Raw genomic sequence first — 25,868 nt, forward strand, 5'->3', positions numbered from 1 at the left:
CCCTAACCTTGCCCCACAGTGCTTCCAGGACCATTCGTGGCACTTCACTGAGCCACAGCGCATCCCTGTGGCGCTTCGCGGGGTCCGCATCGCTCCCCGCGATGCGTCTCTAGCTCGTGGTGCTTCCCTGACCCATGGCGCATCCCCCAGCGCTTCCCCCAGCGCTTCCCGGACCCACCGGCTCCGTGGCTCCCGGTTATTTACATATTGTTCCAAAACAGTTGAAATATTTCTAAGTCCATACAGGTTCAGTGAACTCTTCATTAGCTCACAATTATTGTAAGCCACCGCGCGAGTGTTCCGATTTGCAAGACCGAACTTCAGACGAGAAAACAGTACAATTAAATGCTGTAAACCGTTAACTCAGTATATTGTCAACAATGTTTCCCCATCACTAAAATATTGGCACGGGTTTGTAAGATTGAAGACTATTTTAAAATATCCTTGCGCAAATTACGGGATCCATATGTGACAAATAGATAAATGTAAATAATCTCTCAGTTCCTTTCTCTTAAAACTTTGTGATAATCAATTGTGAAGAATAGGAGATTTTGAGTTTCAAATGGTGAGCATTAATTGACTAGAAATTACCCATGAAAAATATTCGCTTATGAGATAGCGGCGAAGAGATATGGGTGAATGCATAGAAAATAGCTAAGATTAGAAAAAGAGGAGCGGTTTCTTTTGACTAGCAAGCAAAAAAATTACATTATATTTAGATGTCTCGGAGGGGGGCGGAGGGGGCGGAGAAATTTAAAACAATGGTTGGGGGGTGAGGGGTTAATATCCCACTGAGATAAGTTTATATTAGGTTGAAAATAAAAGTTTTGTTTTTATATATTTCTATAAGATAGTTTGAAGAAAAAATACTCACATTTGCCAAGTCCGAGGGCAGTATTTGAATGCCCGAAGGACCAGGTAGTGCGTGTTGGAGGGTGGACGGGGCGGCGTCGCTATGTTCTTGCGCGACTGGGTTAGCTATTTCACGATCTTGCATAGATGAGCCGGCAGGGTTCACCATATTATAAGATGCCGACTACTCTCTTTTCGGGTTTTGACAGGGCTGTATGGTGGCTGTATCATCATCTCTTGCTTTTTTGGAAGGAGGGGGCACGCATTCTTCATAATTTTCCTTAAAAAGAAGAGAAAAAATTAATATCAAAATAATTTGCCCCTTTTTTACAGAAGAAAGTTAGTACCCTCATCCATATAATTTTGTTTAGTTTATCTCTTTTCAGTAAAGCAAAAAGTAAAAATTTCGCGAGAAATATATTAGGCTTAGAAATCAAACGTTTTTATTAGACAATCAGTAGTCTATAGCCATAGGATAGGAATCATTGTTTCTTTTTTTACCATTTAGAAAAATATTAAATTTTTCGGTCTAAAGGCTTTAAAATAGATCGTTAACCCATCGACATGTAGGCATATATTTTGCAAACATATGTTAAAATGCTATTCAATTTATACATAATATTAGCTTCATGCAACTTCCAAAGACTTTTCTAGCCCTGCACTGTTTGTTTTCATTTTACACTGTTGGCGGTAGAATTGAAGGTATTGCCTTCCCCCTTCACATAATTTACTTACAACGAAGCTGTTAGAAGCAATGTATTGCCCCCTCCCCCCTTTCACATAATGTTCTAAATATATTGTTAAACTTAATTTGAAAATAATCTCTTTCACCGGCTCTCTGAGAAATACAAGGTTACGAAACTCGCTTATGAAATAGCGACGAAGAGATAGGGGGAATGCAGAGAAAATAGCAAAGATTAGAAAAAACAGCATTTTGACTTTCAAAGGCAGTGATTATTAATAGAAATTACCTAAAAATATTCACTTATGAAATATCGAAGCGATAGCAAAGATTAGAAAAGAGCGGTTTCTTTGCAAAAAAATTACATTTGGATATGTAATATGGGGTTAATATCTCACAGAGATAAGTTTATATTGGGATTGAAAAGGACTGAAAAATGAAGAAATAGAAAGGTAGGTAAAAATGCTCACATTTTTATATCCCGGCTGCACTTGGGTGCCATATGGCCCGGGTAGCGCGTGTTGGAGGGCGGACGGGGTGGCGGCGCTATGTTCTTGTGCAGCTGGGCCAGCAATGTTATGGGCTTGCATAGATGAGCCAGCAGGGTTATCCATCCACTCTCTCTTAAACTTTCTGCCAGGCCGCATTGGGGCTGGCTCGTCATCTCTGGCTTTCTTGGAAGGAGGGGGCACGCATTCTTCATAATTTGCCTTAAAAAGAAGAGAAAAAATTAGTATCAAAATAATTTGCCCCTTTTTTACAGAAAGAAAGTTAGTACCCTCATCCATATAATTTTGTTTAGTTTATCTCTTTTCAGTAAAGCAAAAAGTAAAAATTTCGCGAGAAATATATTAGGCTTAGAAATCAAACGTTTTTATTAGACAAACAGTAGTCCATGGCCATAGTATAGGAGTAATTGTTCATATTTTTACCGTCTGGATTAATATACCATTGTCTGGTCTAAATGTTTTAAAATATATCATTAGCTCAACGACCTTTAGGACAATATGTTGTAAACATAGGTTAAAAAACTCTTCAATTTCTATATAATATTAGATTCATGCAACTCCCAAAGACTTTTCTAGCCCTGCTTGCTTAATTAGTGTTTTAATTTGACAGAAGAATAGTTCCTTTGACTTGACCGCGTTTGTAAACAAAACCGGAAAAGGGTGACTGCTAATTTTAACCACGCACTGGAGTCTTGTGTCAAAACAGAATGGCATTTTCACTAAAAATTGACAGAAGTCAGCGGTCACTTTAGCAGGAAATATAGAAGGAAGGAATTTATCGAAAAGAGAATTATTTCTTTTTGCGAGAATTTGGGGTTGTAAGACAGTGAGGGGGGGGGGAGGTTTCAGGGTAAAAGAATATATTTTATGTTTTCCATTGATTATAATGATGTTTGTATGGTTTGGGGGGGGGGGTTGGGGTAAAGGAATATATTTACGTTTTAGCTGAATATACTGGAGGATGTCCAAGGAAAATTCGTTTGAAAATAAAACGGAACTTACATAGTAAATTGTAGTTGCCAAGGCTTCTAATTCATCAATATTATCCATTCTAGCTGTTTGCACTATGTCAAAATACTTTCTGATAATTTAATCACATTGCATGTCCGTTATATACGAAATCTCAAGGGCGAATTGTTATGTAACGGGGAAACTATATGTAACCAGCCCTCTGATTGGCTGAGAAGGAGGATGTATCCGACTCGCTGATTGGCTGAGAAAGAAACACGTGATCTAACTGTTTCCGGGAAACTCATAACATTTGGCGAGAGCAACAATAACAAATACTATTTCTGGACACCATGACATTCACGATCGTTTACGCAATCAAGTTCTCGGAAATTCACTTCCCCCTCGAGTCCTAGATCAATAACATTGTTCCTGTTAGAATTCACTGCACAGGTGCAACCTTCCTTCCGGAGCTATTATGCACAGAAACAACAAAAAAATCGACTTTGGAAAAACAGGTCATTGACCGATTATGCACTCATTCTCCCTAGGGATTCCATGCCCAAATATGGTGTACTGTCAGTATTCTATGCCCATATTAGGAGCCCTGTTCGGAGTAGCGCCCCCATCTCTACTGGCATATAAAGTTTTTCATTGAAAGCGTTGTCGTAGAAACTTCAAAAGGGCTCATTCAATTGGAAATTGAAAGGGCTAGTGCCTTTTTCAATAGTTGAAAGTGATTGGATAGCGACTAACGGCCCTCTCACGCCCACCCTTTTCAAAAACACATCCAATCAAAATTTTGAGATATCCAGTTTGTTCAATGTAGTTGAACGTTTTGGAAATTAGGTCTTTTAGGATGATAACTGCCTCAGAGCCCTCAGTGCAAGGGTTGTAAGTTATGCCCTGGGGGCACATAAGGTTTATACAGAAAGTTGTTGTATACATCATAGGCAGCAGGATCGCGCTACCTAAATATAGAACGGGGACACTCGAGAACGATACAAGAAACGGGGAATAAGTAAAGAGGAGGACACTCCTCCACAACCCTCAGGGCAAGGGTTTTAAGTTATGCCTTGGGGACATATAAGAACGATGTTGACACAGTGTATTATTTTCTATTTTTTTCTTTAGAGCAGGGCACTTCGTATCGAAGAAGTTGTCGTAGAAACTTCGAAAAGCGCTCATTCAATTGGAAATGAGAGTGGCTTGTGCCCTTTTTAGGCTAATATTCGAAAGTGATTGGAAGGCGAAAGTGATTGGAACAAAATTTGCGCTTTACTGAAAAAATACATGAATGTGCATTGTCAGTTTAATATACATATACTGATATTTAGTAATCAAAATGTTAATATTATTTGATTTATTAAAGTTATAAAAGTGAAAACATTTATATTTTTTCAGTAAAGTGCCAATTTTGTTCTGGCTTTGGGAAGGCATAGCGGTTTTGCGCCCAACTTATGTTAATTTCTGCTCGTTTTGAGTTTGACTCGGTTAATTATTGTAATTTCTGTTCGTTTAATTTTTGGGTTTCATTAATTTATCGATGCTGATTTGTGGTAGTTTCACACTTGGTAGATTCTTTGATTTTATTTTTGCTCATTTTTTGTTTAATGGAGTTCTTTAGTTTTCTTTGAAAAACTTATTTTGTGGAAAAAGTTTTTTAAATTAATCCTAAAACACGGTTGTCCGCCTGAGACTCTAAGCGGCAGGCCTATTAGTCTTAAGTCACTTGTTCGCCTGGGAGTCCAAGCAAATTCAGTCCCCCCCCCCCTTTTACATACAAATCCAGTCAACATTATCCGTCATGAGTCAAGTCAAAAATCTTGATCATCCCTTAGTTCTAAGGCTATCTACCTTAGTTCTACCCTAGGATGGATGGATGGATGATAGACAAAATCTAACAACAAGGTGAAAATGACATCATTTTCATACAATCCCGAAAAAGGCTTGTGTCAACTTTGCCTCTCACTCAAACTACATGTCTTAGCTTTGTCTCCAATTGGCCAATGGCTTGATGGCAACTTGATTTTAATTCGAGTTTTGATGTTGCTGCCCACTTTCATTTGATAAATCTTGTGTTTTTTGTTTTTGTTTTTTAAATTTAATTTCTGATAATTTTTAAGTAATACCGGAAAATCCGGCTCTCTCTCCATGAAAAATTTCGGTACCTATGTATTATACGCCCTCAATTCAAGTTTACGAAGTGTAAAACTCGAGAACAAACCAGTTTCTTCGTTAATTTCTTTGTTACTTTAGAGACAAATTTGGACTATATATTTACACATTAGGGGGGGGGGGGGTAAAGTATAGCGGGTCTGCATGCGAAATGTGTTAGGTACAAATATTCTGCATATTACGAAGTAAGAATTGTTTTCTGACTTCAATCTGTCCAAATGCTTTATCCCCCCCCCTTATGTGCAAATATTTAGCCCAAATTATATATTTCCCATCTATTCTGTCACTTGTCTTTGTTTTGTCTCACGCTAAGGTGAAAGAAACTAACGAAGAAACCGGTTTATCCTCGCGTTTTATACTGGGTAAACTGGAATAAGTGGCGTATAATAGGCTACACGAGTATCAAAATTCTGTCCCCCTACGGAAAATAAAAAAACAAAACTCAAATAAAATTCTATAATTTGGAAAGCCTCATTTTCCACACGTGGGTATTTTTCGGGGGGGGGGGATAAACGCCAGCCACCCAATATAAGATACATCTATGTACATGTATCTGCTTGCGCCTTCGTAGTTTTTCATTGTTTTTTTGTGAAATTAAATTACTTGCCAAAGTGGCCTAAATCAATCATTTAAATAGTCAGAACAAGATGGTTCTAACATTTGTTGTTTAGAATTAGATAGAGAATGTTTGTTCGAAATTGTTTCGGCCCCAAAATGCAATTGTTATATGAAACATTACTTAGCTTTTTTTAAGTAAAAAAATTTGAATCAAGAAAAAATGCAATTTGGTGAGCTTCATTTGGCGGCGTCTTTTAACTTGCGTGGTGTGGTGTCTCCTCTCAACTCAATCTTTGATTAAAAGCCGCTTGTTTCATCCAGTGTTTCTTATAACTTCTTCGTGAGTACGTTGAACTTGGAAACTCGCAGACATTGGACATTCTACAGCAGACTGAAATGCTTCAAATTGTAGTGGGTGAATAATATTTGTGTTTCCATAATGGCCTCAAGTAGAGTGGCAAGGAGACGACAAGGCAGTCTCCCTAAAGAACCACCTCCTGGATTAGAAAATGGGGGTTCGTCAGATCACAAATTGGATAATTTAGATATAATAAAGACTATTGGTGAGTTTAGCGATTTTTATCGAATGACGGGTGGGCCTCTGACTTCAATAGGCTTGTCGTCTGGATTAGTCGTTAGTTTCTACCGCTTTTGTTGCATTTTAAATTATTGTGCTAGAGTTCACTTTTGGACTGCAAGCCATAAGGCGGTTCCACAGACTGAAGCAATTTTATAAGATAAACTTGAATATTTGTTTTGCAAAGGTCTAGAATAGTGGCTTTCAGAAGGAAACAAAAAGAGAGACACTTTTAGATTGCCATTTTTTTATGTTTTTTTAGTTTTTGACGATTCGCCCCCTCCCCCTCCCTAATGGTCACGTATAGCTTTAGGTATAAAAAAATGACATAATAAGGACATCCACCATAAGGCTAATATGGGAGTAAAGTTCATTTGTGATGCAAATGGATGTTATATTTAGATTGAGGTTGCAATTCTAGGTAGGCTATATATTTGCACATTAGGAGGTTGGGGGTATATATTCTGTGAATATATAGGTCCTAAGAAACTCATGAATTTCTTAGAAAAACTGGAAAAACAAGGAAAGAAGTGAAGATAAAGGCTCTCCCCCTGCAAAATGTGTTAACTAGGATTATTCCGAAGAGTAAGAATTGTTTTCTTAATATGTTTCCTTATGTTCAGCTGGACTCCTAGGCTTAAAATACTGGATGGCGGGTTGGCTCATTTAAAGATTTGTATATATATATATATATATATATATATATATATATATATATATATATATATATATATATATATATATATATATATATATATATATATATATATATATATATATATATATATATATATATATATATATATATATATATATATATATATATATATATATATATATATATATATATATATATATATATATATATATATATATATATATATATATATATATATATATATATATATATATATATATATATATATATATATATATATATATATATATATATATATAAATATATATATATATACTGTCAAATTAGCCATCTGGCGGTATCCCCTTTCCGCATGTTATAAATTAAGAACTCCATCATTTTTTTTGTTAGTTTTTTTTTTATTAGCCTAGGACCATATGAGACCATCGGAGGGGGGCTCGAGATGAGTTGTCAGAAACTTGAACAAAACCATAAAAATGAACACAAAATTAGCAATCTAAAAGTGTCTCTCTTTTGTGTTCTAGCATGTCTCCTTCTGAAGAGCCGCTATTCTAGTCATCCACCTTTTTTTGGTACTTTCCTATTATGTGGGCACTTCTAAAAAGTCAAGTTTGGTTAATGCTAATGAAATAAAACAAAATGGGATGAAAATATAATAGTTTAGAAACAAATTTGGGCTATATATTTGCGCATTAGAGGGGGTTGGGGGTAAAGCATTGCATATATTAAATACGTAACCTATTCTAGGTACCTCCCCCCCCCGAAACCTCAAAAAACAACAGTGTAAACATTGTAAATTCAATGAGAAACCATGCTCTTCCATCAATTTAGATAACAATTGCCCGCTTTACGAGTCTCCATCACTGCATTCATTCGACTGTCTATAGCTGAGGTGCCTATATAACGGGAAAGTACCCTTTTTTATCAGAATTATGACAAGCATAATATAGTCCTAATAAGTTAGCTAATATTGATAACGATAAATGACTGATAATGAGAATGTAGCATATGCCTGCTGGAAATAGATAATACTACTGATAATAATAAATAACCAACTTCAGCCTAGCTTGAACCTTGAACATTGATACTTTAAAAACCAGGCTTGCTTTGATACTTGAGAAGATTTTTCGGTAAATTTTCGGATTAACTAGCTTTTGAAATAGCTAAGAAATTCCTTTAGAATAAAAAATTCATCCTGAATCCAAACATAACACTTATTTGCATAGCAAATAAACTATACAGCCCCCCCCTCTCCGTAATGGTGAAACATGTAGCCTGAATTGTATAAAGCGTATGCACTGACTTTTCCATATGGAAAATTAAATAGCATATGTCAAATGTTTTCTTCAAATTGATTTAACAGCTTATCAAAACAATGGGAAATCAGTGTATATATATACAATTCAGGATATATATTAGACCACTGGGGCTGGGTGGTGGTGAGGTTTAAGTTCATTTGCGATGTAAATAAATATTGTATTTGAATTAAAGATGAAATTCTAATTCTAAAGGTATGTTTATTTCTTAGCTATCTAAATGTTCAGTTAATCGAAAAATTTACCCGTCTTTTTTTAGGCAGACCTTCGCGTTCGAGTTCCTTCCAGTTTAACAACGTACCATCCTCCCCCATCCCTTATGCCTGGACAAAGCCCTAGGTTATATAAGAACGGTTGCTGATTTTTGTTGTTTTTGTTTTTTTAATTGATGCTATTAGGCATTATGAACCAGCAGCTTGTGGGAAATAAGTACAAAAAAGAATGCAAACGAACAAAATTAGCAAATTATTTAGAAATAGCCTAAGCCTATTATCTAGGGCAGTTAAACAGGCAGCAACGCTGGATATCCAATCTATCTAAATTCGGCACTTGTCTGTTAAACGAAACAGAATTATGCTGTATAAGATCTGAAAGAATCCGGTTTCCTCTCTGGGATCGATTATAATTTGCTTGTTTGGAGTGAGAAATCTACGATGTACATGTATTTCTATTAAATATTTAATATATAGAGGTGGTTAGGGGTTTGTCGTAGTTTCCATAATTTTGTTTCTACGGTATTAGCCTATATCATCATCTTATTTCGGTACATATCGTTAGGATTAACCTAACTTCACTTCTTAGGTGTGTTTCGTTTAACAGACAAGTACCTGAAGTTCTTTGAATGTAATTGAACAAAACATAGATTATGATTGAGGTAAGGTACAAATAGAGTGTATCTATCAGTATAGCACTCCCCCTCTCCAGAAGGAAACACTTTGCGATTCAGAAAACTACTTTAAAACATTCTTAAATACTTAGTTTTATCATCCCTTAAGGCATACTAATGAACTTTACCCCTCCCCCTGATCGTCTATTATATACCTCGAATTATAGACTATAAAGGCTACGCAAGTAAATTTTCATACGCTAAATTTTCTGTTGTGTTCTTTGTCATTTTGAGGAAAATTCTTTGTAGGCTAGGGCCTACTTACAATTCGGGGTATATATTTGACTATTACCGGGGGGAGGAGTGGGAGGGTAAAGTTTATTGGTATGCCTTAAGGAATGATAAGTAAGTATTTAAGAATGTTTAAAGTAGTTTTTAGAATTTTGAAGTGTTTCCTTATGGAGAGCAGGAATACTGCACTGATACAATAACATACACTTCATTGGTACTTTACCTTAATTATCAACGCAGTAGCGTGTTTCCTTTCGCACAGGGAAAAAAATTGGCACAGCAGGCCCATAAAAATTTCATGTTTTTTCTTTCCAGTAATAGTTTTTTGCGTACAATCTTAATCTTTTCTGCTCTTGGTGAACATGCCCCTTAACTAACAATAGATTACTGCTTCCTTGCCTGGAGGTTCACAGTAAGGACTAATTTAAATTCCCCCTTAGTTTGTAGAATTTAAAAATTTGTAAATGCAGGAAGGCTGACTGAAAAATGGACCCATAATTTTTAAGGACTTACCCAGTAGAGTCAATTCACGGAAATCAGGAGGGAGGTGCAAAATGTACATTTCAAAATCTAGGGAGGCGGGCATTCTTTTTTTAAACTTTTTCAATAAAAAACATTTTTCAATGAAAATACCAACAACAGGTAATTTTTCAAATGTGGGAGGTACAAAAATCTGAAATCTTGGGGGGAGGCAAACTCACCCTCCCCCAAATTGACGCTACTAGACGTAGCCGACTTTAAATATAGCAGGAAAGCTGGTACAATGCTCAGTACATTTACTTTAATTCAAACATCAATTAGCTGACAACTAAAGTTTATTATGATTTATTTACTTTCTTATACCCAGCTCACTGACACGCCCAATTATAGGTGAAAGACACAATCAAACTTAATCCTGTTACATTAGGCTTCTGAACTTTTAAAAAAACGTAAGCTAATTACACCTTTTTATGCAACCCACGACAAGGGATCTAATATATTTCTCAATCAAATATCATAGCGAGGCTTGAAATCATCGTGGCGTCCCCTTTCTAGTCAAACTAGTCAAGTCGCGATGCTTGTTTTTGTCATTTCTCGAAAGAGGACAGTGTCATGGGTAACCTTTTCCAGCTTCTTTTCATTTCATTTTCTGTATTTTTCAGAAAATTAAATTTTTGTTAAAAAGAGCCAATAGTTTTTCTTTGGGGGAGGCGAGGTAGACTATAGTAGTGAGGAGGTTAAATCCCCTCACTACTGACTATGCATTTTTTTTTTTTGCCTCAACGGTGAGTATATTTGAATATAAGGAAATACATGCCTTCTGGTACTACCCTATAGTTGTGTCAGTTAGGGGGTATTTGGCCCCCCAAGATTTTTTGAATCCCCTCCCTAGCTTTTTGCGAAATGCTTTGTTTCGGTGCTTTCATTAAAAAAAAGTGCATTTTCCGTATTTTTGTTGAAGCAGAATCCCCCCCCCCCCTTTGAAAAAACAATTTTTGCCTTCTCCCAAATTTTTGTGAATTATTCCCCTAGCCTGCGTCCTAATCTTCTCTTTAATTGTGTCCTAGCTGCCATGTAACCATATCTGTAGAAGGCGAAAAACTGACGTAAACCATGTATTTCTAAGTTTACATATTGTCTATAGTAAACAATGCAATAATTGGCTTCTTGTCATTTGTTTTGCAATATCAAAAAATGCTCAGCATATTGGAAATTTGTGGATTCCTTAACATGTAGCCGGAAATATTTCAGTCTTCTTTCGATTGTCCTAGAAGTCCGGGGATTCCCTAAAGTTCAGGAAAAGTTTGCAGTTCATATCAGAGTTCCTCCAGTGAGTCTCTGGGAACACTTTCACTCACCAAAACAAACATTCATAGAATATCTTAGAAAACTATATCAAGAGATCAATAAACTAGTTACTCTCATTTATATTTACTCCGTACAACAGAGGGCGAAGTTGAGTCTTTGATATGCTGTAACTCTTTTTCAAACAGTGGGTTGTTAAGAAGCCGAAACCGTCACTGAGATTGTCTCAGACTCAAAGAGAGAGAAAAAAGAAATAAAAGCCAGATTCGCAAAATTTCGTCGTTAACCCGGTGTCACGCTAAATTTAAAAATTTAATATTATGGTCGTAATTTCAAGAGTTTAGCAAACTAACGGCAAAATTGCATCATAATACTGTCATTGACCATACAAAAACAGAGCAAGCAGTAAGCTGAACTTTGAAATTACGAGCATGATTTCCAAATTTAAAAAAATTACCGGGACTCCGAATTAGCAGGGAAATCTGACCGCAAATTTTTTTAAATAGCAAGGACATAAAAATAAAAGCTTTATTGTCCAGGGACCCATCTTGCATCTATTCAAACTGGAAAACTATAATTTTCGGTATTTTTTATGTTTTAAGGTTCTTGGGGTAGTGTCATCTTTTTGTCAGTGGTGCCAGTTGAATCATAAAAAATAGACGAAGTTAATCAGTTAAATTTGACAACCATATTCATCCTAAAAATCAAGGTCGTATCCAGAAGGGGTTATCAGGTTTGACTCTCCCCCCACCCCGAAAATTTTTTCTTGCTCGTAAAAAGTTAACAAAAATGCATATAAACAAGTTTTTGACGCGTTTTTAAGGTATTTTGTAACCTCCCCCGAACAAAAACCCTGGATACGCCCTTGGTAAAAATTCAAACATTAACAGTCTGTTGGTTCCTAAATAGAGTTACGGCACCTTTAAAGAACAGCTAAACCTGCTTAAGCCGTTTGGTTTCACGTGTTTTAGCTTATTTTTGCCGATTTTCACCCATTATTATTATTATTATTATTATTTTTTTTGGTGCCTGCTACTACCAAAAGCTTCATATGAAATCTGTTCCATTAAAAATGAATCCCTGATTTCTCCTGGCTTTGAACGTATATATGGTTGTGGAATTTTCAACTTAACCAGTTTAAACAATCAGGTTTCATTTTCATTGTCCTTTTTATTTTTAGAATCTGGCCTCTGTTCTCTTATCTCTATTGTCGGACTTGTTACTTTCCAAATCGCTTTTACGTTTACGCTTCGTTGAATTTACTTAAGAATTCGTAAGACGAGATATGCTGTCCCGTATCTTTTTGGAAAAGTTCTGGCTCACAAATTTCAGTTAGGGTTTGTTATAACAGCAAATGTCTTTGTATTTGAAAGTTTGCATTCGAAAGACGTTTTCAATGAAAAACCAAGCGAAAACAAGAAAGAAGAAAATCTTTAAAATGGAAGATTTACTTCTTTTTTTTTTGTCACCGGTGACCGGTCAGGGGTCATCAGCTAGATCATCCTACGATGTCTGCTCTTCAAAATCTGTATGCTGGGGGCATTACCTAAATAGGAGGGAGTTTTCCCTCCATATTTGTCTAAAGGACTCCCTTCCAGGGAAATTCAGAAACTATAGACTAAAAATCCATTTAGTTTTTTTTACCCCCACCTGTCTCTAGGGGAAATCCTCTGACACCCTTCTAAGGATTGGACCTGATGGATTCCTATTACTTCGTAGTAAATGTTTTGCGTGTTTCATTATTTACTGACTGTTGACAGAGGTGTCAATTGGTTATTCTTGAAACACACAGAGAGGTTTCCGAATAAAATTTTATCTTATTTATTTGTTCCATTTTTCTTATTTATTTTTTTTTTTTAGAAACGGGTGAAAAATAACTTGAAATTCAATGTTTCCATTTATGGATTTCAAGAAAATTTATGCGCTATTTTTGAATAAAAAAAAATCTCAATGTATTTAGACCTTGCTTTATTTTTGAAGAAGTATCCATTGGTTTACTTTAGTCTAAATAAAACAATGTCTGCTGTGATTAGACATCGAGCAGTTTCGGAAGCCTCATTTTTAGAACTGTTTGTTGAGTTACGCTCGTATGTTGACAACGTTTACTTGAAGATGTCCTATTTGAAATAACCTATTAATAACATCCCTATCCTTTTTGTTCATCCCTTTTGAAAACTGACCTATTTCTGTGTAACGGACAGCGTGAAATTGTTGGCTTTCATTGCAAGTTGACTCATGAGCTGAAGATGTTGGTCGATTGTGACCCCTGACTTGTTCCCTATTGCTAAACAATTAAGAAGAAAATAATTTAAAAATAATGACAATGAAGAAGAAAAAACGTCTTAGCTAAAGACGAGGAAAGGCTGGCAGTATTATGTTCTGGGGTGAAGGGGGGACTGAGAGTCTGCAGCTACCTGCACTTAAACATCAGTGAGTTGTAGATGTCACCATTGCTTTTGTTTTTCTCATTTCGTATTTGTTGTCACTAGGTCCATTGACTATTTACCTGTAATCTGACAACACTATATTGCTTCGTCCTCAATAACATTTTCTATAGGTTGAAGTCCTAAGATAAGCTCCATGGCTTCCGTAGCCGCTCCGTGGTATGCTGATGTTATTGTTAGGCATGCAAGCCTTTGTACCCTGATTAAGGTGACCGTGCGGTTCATAATTCAAATTAAGTCGGCCTGTGACACTACCCAATATGACAGCATCAGTCTCATTACTGACTTACATGTCTTGTTTCTTCCATGGCCAACTCTGTAGATTCAAAAGTAGCATTATCAAATGCTTTTTTATGTTAAGAAATATGCGTAAGGCAATATCTTTACACTCCAAACTTAGCCACACCAATTAGTAAATTGCTGCGTCCGTAGAGCTTCTCGTGTTAAATCCCATTTGGTTATCCAGACGTATATCACGTTCTTGGTATCTGGGTTACTCATCAGATGCGAGTGAATCAATTGTTCCATCACTTTCAGTTGGAAGGATATTAACGCTATCATACTTTAAGACCGGGGGTCTTATTAATCCTCTTTCCTTGGTTTAGCTATGAAGACACCTAGCTGTAAGCCACCTACGGGGGACATAGTTTAAATTGTGGCTTTTCTTAGCAGTTTCAACATGACTGGTTTGTATCGTATATCATACTTCCTGAGCATTGTGGGATATACCATATGAGCGCCGGGAATGGTTGGAAGTCATCCACAGGTTTTTTTTTCAGACCTCCCTTAGAATTTTGGGTGTCATGGTCTCCCCTGCATTGGAGTTATACAATAAGCTAACATAGGATTAATTTCTTCCTGGTCATTTACATGAACTTCAAGCATGCACCTTAAGAGTTTCTTCCAGGCCAGCTGTGATAGTACCCCCCCCCCTCGTTACACTTTCCAAGTGTGTCAGTGATCTTTTTTAGTGTTTAGTAGCCTAAGCCTATTCTAATTTCATCTTAATCTATACTTATACCAAATCCTCTCCAAGATTCTTCAGAGCTTGAAACTCCATGATTATTTGTTTCGATAGAAATTCATTTCAGTTTTCTGTTCAACTTTCTTCTTTGACTTATTTCCGAAATCCACCATTCATTTGCTTGCTACTCTTCTTCAGAAGGTTTTAGAGGTGCTGCTTGATTAAACGCACTATTCATGCTTTCCGAGTCTTTCTGCCTTTCAAAAAAGGCAGATTCTTTAAAAAAAGAATAAAAAAGATATATAATGCTTTCCATCCTGCAGTGGCGCAGTGGGTTTGACCTTAGCTTGATAATACGAGACCCAGAAATCGAACCTTGCCGTAGCAACACACTGCAGTGCCGACGCTGGAACCTTAGTAGCGTCGTTAATCCGATTACATAGTGCTTTCCATGCAAAACGGTGACTTCCCTTATTGTTCAATCTAGGTGGATGTAATCTCCCTGTGCAAAGTGTTTGACCATGGCGATTCCGATGGTACACTTTTCATTACAACCGGACGCCATTTTCGAGAGGTTTCAAGCTCTTTTTCAAAATTCCTATAAATTCGTTTTCGCAATAACATCTCCCGAACTGGTTACAAATAGCAATTTTTATCACTAGATTTTTTTCCCAAAACGCGGTTTTAAGCTTTTGATCACTATGGGCCGTGGTTCACTCTTTACTAGGCTGGTCCATGGTCGATGGTCCAGGAATGATGGCAGATAGCTCACAGGCCATTCCCTTACCTATCTCTCAATGTTGTGAAGAAATTATTTTCGAATCCATCACTTCTCTTCTTCATCTTGTTATAAAGTTGGGCTCAAAGCGCTGTTGTATCAGACGAGGTCCCCCCCCTAGCCAGGTATTGTAAAAGCTTTAGCCCTCTTCCATCTGTGTTAAAACTTCCCCATAATGTTTGTGTGTGTGTGTGATGTGATGATACCTCCCATCTTCTTCCGCCATTTCTGGCTCCGGACTTGGAAGTCCACTAAGGGCCCCAATGCCGTTCACCAGGAGAACTACGAGCTCCGACATTAAAATCCCACGCCCACATACATTCTGAGACCAAATCCTTCTTCCCTCCCCCCAACAACCTCTGAAAACCCGGTACAGCTAAAACTAAAAAACCAATAAAACCACCACCACAAAAAAAAAAAAAATTAAATTTGCACAAACTGATCCACGTAAAATCAGTTTGCTAAGTAAAAACTGATCTTTACGTGGATCAGTTTGCTCCAATTGTATATATATATATTTTTTTTTTGGTGGTGGTTTTATTGGTTTTTTAGTTTTAACTTGTTTTTTTATCTTGTTCCTCTTGTGTTTCTTTCGTGCTGAAGACGCCTTGTTTGGATACAGGCAAAGTATCTGCGTTGTTTTCATTTGTCGTTTCTTTTCTCTCCACTGGCCGCAGTCTCGTTTTTTTTTTTTTTTTTGGTTTTTTTTTTTTTTTTTTTTTTTTTTTTTACTGAGATTTTTCTCTTTGTTAGTTTTTTTGTCATGGCTGGCCAGGTTGGCTTACGATCTTACCATAGATAATCTTTTTTATTTCTATAATTTCTCTGAAACTTTGTAGAAGTCCTACAGACGTCTATATACCGCCTAATCATGCGAAATATACTCCTAGTCTTCCTACTTTCAAGTCACGAACAAAGTTGCTATGATCGCGGGAGTAATTCTGTGAATTAACCCACTAGGCTGATAAAGTGTTCGAATTATTGTTCGCCTGTATTGTTTTCTGTTTATTGAATTCCTAGTGTTTTAGTAGTTTCGTACGAGTATGTTGAGGAATAACCCCACCTGCCCTTTCGAGCTTCATTGCCTTTCCTGTCAGGCGAATGCGTGTGTTGCTTTTTTTTAAATTAATACATATCTACCTCTCTTTTTAAACCGTAAACCACAGTAAACTACCGTAAACTTTGTCACGGTTCCTCATAATAATAAGAATAACTAAGTAGCCTATGTTTTGTTTTGCCAGTATCGAGTTAGATATTCAAGGGTTGACACCATAAGCCTGTCCTTTTTTTCCCGTAGGAATCAAAATAGGAGAGCCTAAGTCTTTAGCCTTAAAAAAATATGGAGAAAAAAATTATTGGTACTTGTGCATTATATGGTAAACACCACTATCCAATAAAAATGCTGGAGATTTGCCCCTGCATGTTCCTAACTGCTTATTGGCTAACCATTACACATTTTGTTTCTCGCTTTTTTGTGGAATGAATGGAAAAATTGAATTGAATCGTCTTCTTCTGGAAAGTCGAAAGATTTTGAAGAGACCATTCTATCTCATTAGCACCATAGTTTTTTCTTCTTTTTTTTTACAGAACCTCAAGGCGAATACAAACCTTTGGCAGCGTTGCGCAATATTGACAAGAGGTAGTCGACTATTTGTTCCCTTTTGCGATATTTTAATTACCAACATTACAGAAGTACTAACAAAAATGGAAGTTATTCTAGTCAAATCTATCGGCTTGACAAGCAATAGAAAACAAACAATTGGAAATTAATACTTTTTTGTTCAAATCTCTTTCAAGATAAATTTTGGTTTAAAAAAAATTGAAAGAGGTGAAAATTACCAGAGACATTGTAAGTCCATAAGTACGCAAAGTCGAACATTCGCTGCAGATTAGAGGATTTTTCCAGAAAGAGGGATCTTGTAATTGAAAAAAGGGCATGTTAAATCCTAAATAAGAGAATGTTCGCGTAGTACAGTTCTAGTGCATGGCCACTTCTAAAGGAAACAAGTGAACAAAATAAAAGTAGTACCGTTACATTTCTTATTGTATACTCTTTCCAAATATCATAGTCGCTTGTCTGACAATGCACCATCCACTCCCTGATGATCCCAGATGCATCGTGATTGCAATAGATTTCTTGGGTAAAAGTGTTATTCAAAAATGATTTCAAAATATGGATTACAGTTGAAGGAAACATGAGAATCTGACTAATATAAACAAGAGCCTGCGTTTCCCGCCCCTCCCGCAAAAAATCCCCCGAAAAATCCCCCCTGGAAAATTCCTCCGTGGAAAATTACCCTCCCCCCAGAAAATTATCTCCCGGGAAAATTCCCTCCGTGGAAAATCCCCTCCCCGATAATTTCCCCCATGGAAAATTGCTACACATGCAAAATTGAGCAGCGAAAGAGGAAGTACAAAATAGGTACCTCAAAATGTCGATCAGATGTCCTAAGAAGGTAACAAAAGGACCAGATATCAAAAACAGCTTTAGGACGGGGGCTGGTTGGTCTCCAATCACTTTCGACTTATTGGAAAGGGACTAGAACTCTCAAAAAATGTCCGTATTTTTCCCAATAACGAATACTATCTGTAAGCAACGGACAAATTGTAAAACATACAGCCCTTTTCTTGTGAGCTGCGGGGGTTTCGTCATCCACAGAGGCATATTTATTGGATCTTTCTTTTATAATGAACCAAATGGGTGTCTCAGAATTTTATTCGGATGTTTTTTTGGGGAAAACGGGGCAGTGGAAAGGGGCTATTTACCCTCCAGTCCATTCTGTTTAGCCACTTAAAAAGGCGCTTAAAGTTTTAATGTTTGTTCGAATGAGCCCTCTCCCGATCTTTTAGGACCCTTAGTTTGATGCGACCATCCCTGGTGGAAACGTATTGTAAGTTATATTTAATTTGAATAAGTACAACAAGTACAGCATTAGTTCTAAGGGAGAAAATTTTTCTAAGGGGGTCTTTTCACCCCCAGAGGCATATTTATTGGACCTTTCAATTATGATGAACCAAATTGCTATCTCAGAATTTTATTCGGATGTCTTGGGGGGAGGACAGGAGAAGGGGCTAGTAGCCCTCCATTCTGTTTGGTCAGTTAAAAAGGCACTTAAACTTTTATTTTTTTTCGAACGAGCCCTCTCCCGATCTTCTAGGACCCTTGGTTTCATACCTGGGGGAAACTTATTGTAAGTTCTATTTAATCTAAATAAATACAGAATTAAATCTAAGGGAGAAACGAGGAAAGGGTGGAGGTAGAAATTGATGTATTGGCCTGATGACCGTATTCAGTTTTTTTTTTTTTTTTGGGGGGGGGGGGGTACAAAACAACTTTAAAAAGCGCATCAAAAAGTCGCTTCTATGCATTTGTATTACGTTTTTACAAGTCGGACAAACATTTTCACCCCTCATTGAGCCTTCAGGTAAATACAGAATTCGTTCTAAGGAAGGGGGAAGTGGGAGGTAGAAATGGATATTTAATCCTTCTTGATATCTGGGAATGTTTCTGGTCTATGCTGATATCATGAGAGTAAATAATACCATTAAACCCCAAAATGAACAGAATTTATTCCTATTGGAGGGGGACTGCTCTTCCTCATCCTCATCTCCGCCTCATGGTCGTAGAAACTACGGAGGATGCTCATTTGATAAGAAACTGAGAGCTGTAGTCCCTTTCCAGTTAGTAGAAAGTGATTGGAGACCATGCAGCTCCTGTCCTAAGACTGTTTTTGATATCTGGTCCTTTTGTTACCCCTTAGGACATCTGATCCGCATTTTCAGGTACCAACTTTGTGCTTTCTCTTCGGCTGCTCAATTTTGTTCGTGGAGGAATTTTCCGTTGTTTTTTTTTGGAGGGGGGGGGGTTCCAAGGGGAAGCATTTTCAGCGGGGGGTTTTCCAAGGGGAAACATTTTCAGTGCGGGACAGGGGGAGTAGTTGTAGACCCAACAGGAACTTGCTGCATATTATAAAGTAAGAGTTTAATTATTTTAGTGTTTTTTCTTAGTTTTGTGTATATCCTAAGGCTGTACTTGGGACAATCAGGAGGTGCGGGAGGGGGAGGGGATGTGCATTGTCAGAAAAAAGACCCTGGCATTTGTAAATAGCATAAGGAATTGAATGGTACAACCTCCATTTTATTAACATGTTTTTTTGTCCTAACATGAACAAGTTTAAATGTGAGTCTTTTCATGAACGTGATTAGAATGATATCCACATTTTTATTTTACCTGGATAAGCTGTATTAGAAAAGTAGAAATTAAAACTGCTCATTTCTACACTTTGAAAGCGACCCTAGAGCACATATTTGCTGTTGTTCGGCCGTTTTCTTAGAAATTGAAGATAAGAAAATGGTTTAGAAATGACAGGTGTTACGCAAGCCTTCTCTTTAGTGGCTTACTTTGGCACCAATTTTTGTAAGATCGGACAAGATTCAAGCGAATTTCCGACTTGTGAAACTAGAAGACAAAATAATGAAACGTGATACAATTTGGAGCCAGGATAAAAATTCTTCCCGCTCGAAAAAGTTGGCCAAACGACCTGCAAAGGAAGTAGGAAATGCTGTAACTTGGACTCATTCCGAATAGGAAAATCAGAGTGACCTTGTCTTTGCCCTTCTTCGTTAAGTTCTCATTAAGATGACTGAGGTGTAATTTAAGTGAGAAATTCTTTCATTTTAATCTTGAAAGAAAAGTGAAAGTTTTGTTCTTTATTATAAATATTAAATGAAATAAGAAATATTGCTTCTCGCTTAACCCCCCTCATACGCTAAATTCTTATTATTGCTTTACTGGTTGCATTTTATAGTTTAATATACGCAGACAAATTGAGGGAGGGCCGAGTTACAGAAATACACCAGAAGTACACCAGGTTGCATGTGCCAAGTGTTACGAAACTGTGCCAAGCGTTGCGGGGGCTGTGTCACGCGTGGTGGAACTCTCTCAAGCATAGCGGAACTCTATGGAACACATAGCGCTTTGAGATGTATACCAGGTGGCGGAAAGCGTGTGACAACCCCTCCCCCCCCCCCCCGAGCCAAATGTTTGTTTATTTAAAGCAAATGAAAATGAAGAACCTCTTCCATTCTCGAACCAGTGTGATAAAATGTTTTGGTTTTTAAACTTTTTATTACATTACTCATGTGTAAGAATATTCTTTCTTAACAAGTATTCAATTTTAAGGATAATCTATTGTTGACCTTTTACTTGTAAATGTTAGTAGAAAGGGGTAATTACATACGGATGTTACATAATTTATTCATGGTTTATTGATCCACGAAGGGGACAGATTTCTGAGAACTTAATTTACATAAACGAAGGGAAGAGGATCTCTGAGAAATTGATTACATAATCGACGGGGAATTATTGATCCGCTAACGGGACAGGATCACGTGTCTCTTTCTAGGCCAATCAGGGGATGTTTCTAAATGTATTGATCCGCTAACGGGAAGTGATCGCACCTGATATAAGAAGGATTTTTGCTATAGTTGTTATTAGTATGAGAATAGAATTCATGGAGTGAGAACAGTTTGACTTTATTCATTAAGATATATTTGTAATAATGAGTGGAATGTTTACACTATTAGAAGTTGGTAGCTGCAATGATAAAAGAGCAACCAAACATTGCGGTGGAAATCACGAGAGGATCACGGCTTTTTCTGGAATGGGATGAAGTATATGCAAGATATGTGTTATCTTTGAGCAAATTTAAAATAGAGGACCAATTATGCTTCGCTGCAAAAGTTGATATAGCACATGTGAATAGACTTCAAAGTGCATTAAGTGCAATAGTGAAGCATACCGAGGATAATAAACTGTATCGCTAATTGTACATGTGTAATATTATTGTTGTAATTATACAATAAAATTCTTTCGAAATCGAAAATGTCTCTTTCTTTTTGTTAGAATGTTAGATTAAGTAGAACGATTCATGGTCAGTCTAGAATCAGCAGTGAGAGTGATAGGATTAAAAAACGAATAAATTTGACAAAGAGTGAATTAGATCGAATCTTGTGATTATGGAAAAACATTTGATTCTGGAGGATGATTTTCTCGAATTATCCCTTCAACGGGGGATATTCTCACAGGGAACACTTTACAATATAATAAAAACTGATTCTCCCCCATTGGACTATTGTATGAAGCTTTGTCGATGTGACTCAAATGCTTATACTCAGTTTATTGATATATTAATTGAAACGAAGCAGAATAATATCGTGGATATACTTCTGAAAACATTGCCATAGATTCAATGTAGATGGCTCCCCCATCCCAAAGAGGTAACGTCGCAGAGTTACTCCTCTCACCATTCCCCTCTGAATTTATCGAATGAGGATCAGTTTCTTTTTAGCTGTGAGACAGTTGACATCGGAAACCAAAAAAAATTTTCTATACATGTCCACTATGCATGTACACTCTTGGCAGGTGGTCATCATGTCAGAATTGTACAATTATTGATGACTATAATAAAAAGTGCAAATTACGCAATCCATGTAAATTACATAGAGGATATGCAGTACAAACTAAAGGATGTAATTCATGTCTTAAAGAGATTTGTGACTCTCACCCTAGTGGACATCTATGCTCCAATTGCCACTATGACAAATATGATCAGTGGGAGAATACTTACCCAGGTATCATTGGAAAGAACCCAAAACATGATTTTCGTGTATTTCTACGAGATTGGTATCCTCGTGGATTTAAATTATTTTGGGAGGAAGAATCAGATCTACGAATCAACTGTTGGGGTAACAAGACAATTTGGTTTTTACGTCATCGTTGTGACAACAGTGCCTATTATGACTAAAAACCTAGGGATTTTTATTTGGCAGTTACCGAATGTGATTCACCCTTTGAAAACACTGTATGTGACATTGCTTCAAATAGACTGATTGAAACATGTGAATGTCATAATATGAATGCAAATAGTATCATTGACTATACAAAGAGATACGACAAGAGTGAAGTTACATTATACTGTAGAAAATGTGACCCTGACTTTGCAGCCAATCAAGATCAATATACAGTGAATTTAAATGATCTACCAGCATTAGTGGTTATCGACAGTAGCCTATACATCGAAGAAGAAGAAATATAAAGTGAAGAATAAAGACATTGTTATTATGTATATACATTTTTCATTTATTAATAAGCAAATTCACATACATTTTATAAGTACTGTACTCGTAGGGCACTAAAATCAATATTATACAGGTTTGAGAGGATATTTCCCACCATAAAGTCGTTCAGACGTGGATTGTCTACATAAATGTTGAGAAACTGCTTGTAAGTATAGTCGCGACATCGGAACACAAAATATAGTAGCGCATGGAAGCCACATGTCTTAGTCGTCAGATCCTGCACTCTCTTCCGATTTTGAATAATGGTTTTGCCACTGCTCTCAATATAGTTGCTGATGTGTGGAGTGTAGAATATATAGGCTAGGCCAAGAGGATAAAAAAAATCAATCGTCTTCATTGTTTGAAAGATGCACAACCACTGGCCAGTATTCACAGTCGACGGACAGCTATTAACAATGATTAGGGTATTGTTGACACTTTGAATTTTTCCAAGAAAGTCCGAGGGCAGACAATAGGACCTGTATTTGGATATGTAGGGGTCCATATTAAATATGCTGATTATTTGACTGGTTGTCATGGTGTCAAGTCTAGTAGAACACTGCCTTCGGGAGTGATTTCCTAATAGGTTTCAAATTGATTTAGCGAGATTAGTGCAATACTCTCAGCTAATGGGTTGGCAAATGTACACTCTAAACGTACACTCCCCGTTCGTACTATAGTAGTATCCTGGGTGCCAGACAGATCCCATACAATGCTACCAGGTATTTAAGTGAACATTCCATCAGTTATATCATTTTTAAATGGTTGTCAATATTGATCTAGGGATTGCATGGTAAACTCTTACCTTACCCTAAAGGATTTATCAGAAAATAATTTTTAGAGTGGGATTCCATTCACTTTGCAGACAAGAGATGAATGCCACAACATTTCAAATTTATATGGGCAACCAGTCGAGGATTCTCTTGCACTTGTGATTTTTACAAACGCCAATGCAAGTTGCGACAGAATTCCGTAGTTAATAAAGAACAAATCTACGACGGTACATGAGCTTGTAGTAGTGTAAAATTGATCTTGGATATCTTTAGAAGAAATAAGTTTAACATTATTTATACTAGCTATCAGTTTTCCAACGCCAAAGCAGTAGAATCAAGAACCAACTTCTTGTATATAAGTGGTACTACCGAGTTGAGGGAGAGAGTCACGTCTGAATTCACAGCAATCTACTTTTGTAAAAGGAAATTAGATGGAGCAAGCGTCAATTTTATATCCACTTTAATATTGGATGGCAGCCATTTGGACATATTAAATATTTCCTGATATATTTTTCCAACTAGATATAATTCACTAGTTGTAGCATTTTTAAGTGCATTTGTCCTAGTACTATTAGTAATATATTCATATCCACTAGAAATGCCTCTCAATTCCTTTTATGATTTGGGTGTCATCAGCATGAATTGCATATAGCTTGTATAATTTGAGAGATTGTTGCTTGTGCTCACCAACGTGCCAGTTATGTAGACACTGATTTGACGAAATAAATTATGTAATATACAATTTTCATAGCATATTCCATCGACAAGAATTGGCAATGTATTATTGGTTTTCTGGACTTTCATCTGCAAATCTATAAATGTCGAAGACATGTCCATAAAGTAGTCTTCGTTGGAATAAATTTGAAAGGGGATATTATCGGAGAGGGGTTGCTATGGATAAAATTGTTCATAGTATCCATGTTCTACACTCACATCAACATTTTCTGCCTTGAATAGATTTAAAGATGAAGTGATTGAAGGTTGGGAATCCTTATGCGGTAGATATGACATCTTAGGAAAAGAAATCTAGTTTCGATCTAACAATTCTCTTCCTGGGGCTTCTTCTTCTACTGTTTACTGTACGTGTCGTCTTTTTCCTTCTTTTCTTTGACAAGGGTGATGTCTTTCGTTTCTGACCTGAGTAGATACTGATGAGTGGTGCACTGTTTCTCGACCTTTTTAAACCTTTTCCATTTTGATGAGATTTCAATTGTTTGCCAAGGGTTCGCGCACTGGACCTAAGACACGGTAAACTATAACAAAACACTACTGAAATATTCCAACTCTTGCATTTCAATGAAAGAAAACCAAAATGAACTTTGAAAAATCAAGAGAATGTAACTGTGACAAGGTAAGCCATGGCAAAACACTATTGAAATATTCCAGCTCTTGCACTTCAACGAAAGAAATTCAATGAACTTTAAAAAATTAAGGGAATGTAACTGTGACAAGGTAAACTACAACAAAACACTACTGAAATATCCCAACTATTTCACTTCAACGAAATAAATTAAATTGAATTTGAAAAATAAAAAGAATGTAACTGTGACAAGGTAAACCACGACAAGACACTACTGAAATAATCCAACTCTTGCATTTGAACAAAAGAAATTCAATGAACTTTGAAAAATTAAGAGAATGTAACTGTGACAAGGTAAACTAAAACAAAACACTACTGAAATATTCTAACTCTTTCATTTCAAATAAAGAAAACAAAAATGAACTTTGAAAAATTAACATAATGCAACTGTGACAAGGTAAACCACGACAAGACACTATTGAAATAATCCAACTCCTGCATTTCAGCGAAAGAAATTCAAAAGAACTTTTAAAAATCAAAAGAATGTAATTGTGACATGGTAAACCATTAAAAACCACTACTGAAATATTCCAACTCTTGCATTTCAATGAAAAAAATTCGTAATGAACTTTGAAAAATCAATAGAATGTAACTGTGACAAGGTATACCATGAAAAAACACTACTGAAATATTCCAACTCCTGCATTTAAATGAAAGAAATTCGAAATGAAGTTTGAAAAATTAATAGAATGTAACTTTGACAAGGTAAAGCATGACAAAACATTACTGAAATAATCAAACTCTCAAATTTCAACGAAAGAAATTCAAATGAACTTTGAAAAATCAAGAGAATGTATGTATGACATGGTAAACCACGAGAGAACACTACTGAAATATTCCAATTCTTGCAATTCAATGAAAGAAAACCAAAATGAACTTTGAAAAATCAAGAGAATGTATCTGTGACAAGGTAAACCGCAACAAAACACTACTGAAATATTCCAACTCTTGCAATTCAATGAAAGAAAACCAAATTGAACTTTGAAAAATCAGGAGACTGTAACTGTGACAAGGTAAACCGCAACAAAACACTACTGAAATATTCCAACTCTTGCATTTCACCGAAAGAAATTCAAAATGACGTTTGAAAAATCAGAAAATGTAACTGCGACACGGTAAACCACCACAAAACACTACTGAAATATTCCAACTCACGCATTTCAACGAAAGAAATTCAAAATGAAATTTGAAAAATCAAGAGAATGTAACTGTGACACGGTAAACCACAACAAAACATTAGTGAAATAATC

General features: G+C 36.4%; 1 protein-coding gene across 1 annotated transcript in view; it reads left to right on the forward strand.

Moving 5' to 3' along the window:
* Positions 1 to 6,083: 6,083 nt before the first annotated feature.
* Positions 6,084 to 25,868, forward strand: part of Pka-C3 (Protein kinase, cAMP-dependent, catalytic subunit 3) — a 308,108-nt gene continuing 288,323 nt past the window's right edge. The window contains exon 1 of the mRNA XM_089104449.1: positions 6,084 to 6,290. Within this exon, the coding sequence (XP_088960575.1) occupies positions 6,167 to 6,290 (124 nt within the window). The 5' untranslated portion in view covers positions 6,084 to 6,166. The remainder of the gene's footprint in view (positions 6,291 to 25,868) is intronic.

The sequence above is a fragment of the Artemia sp. Qi Xiang Cuo genome, chromosome 18, assembly GCF_049724085.1.
Source record: "Artemia sp. Qi Xiang Cuo chromosome 18, ASM4972408v1, whole genome shotgun sequence".
NCBI classification, from domain to species: Eukaryota; Metazoa; Arthropoda; class Branchiopoda; order Anostraca; family Artemiidae; genus Artemia; species Artemia sp. Qi Xiang Cuo.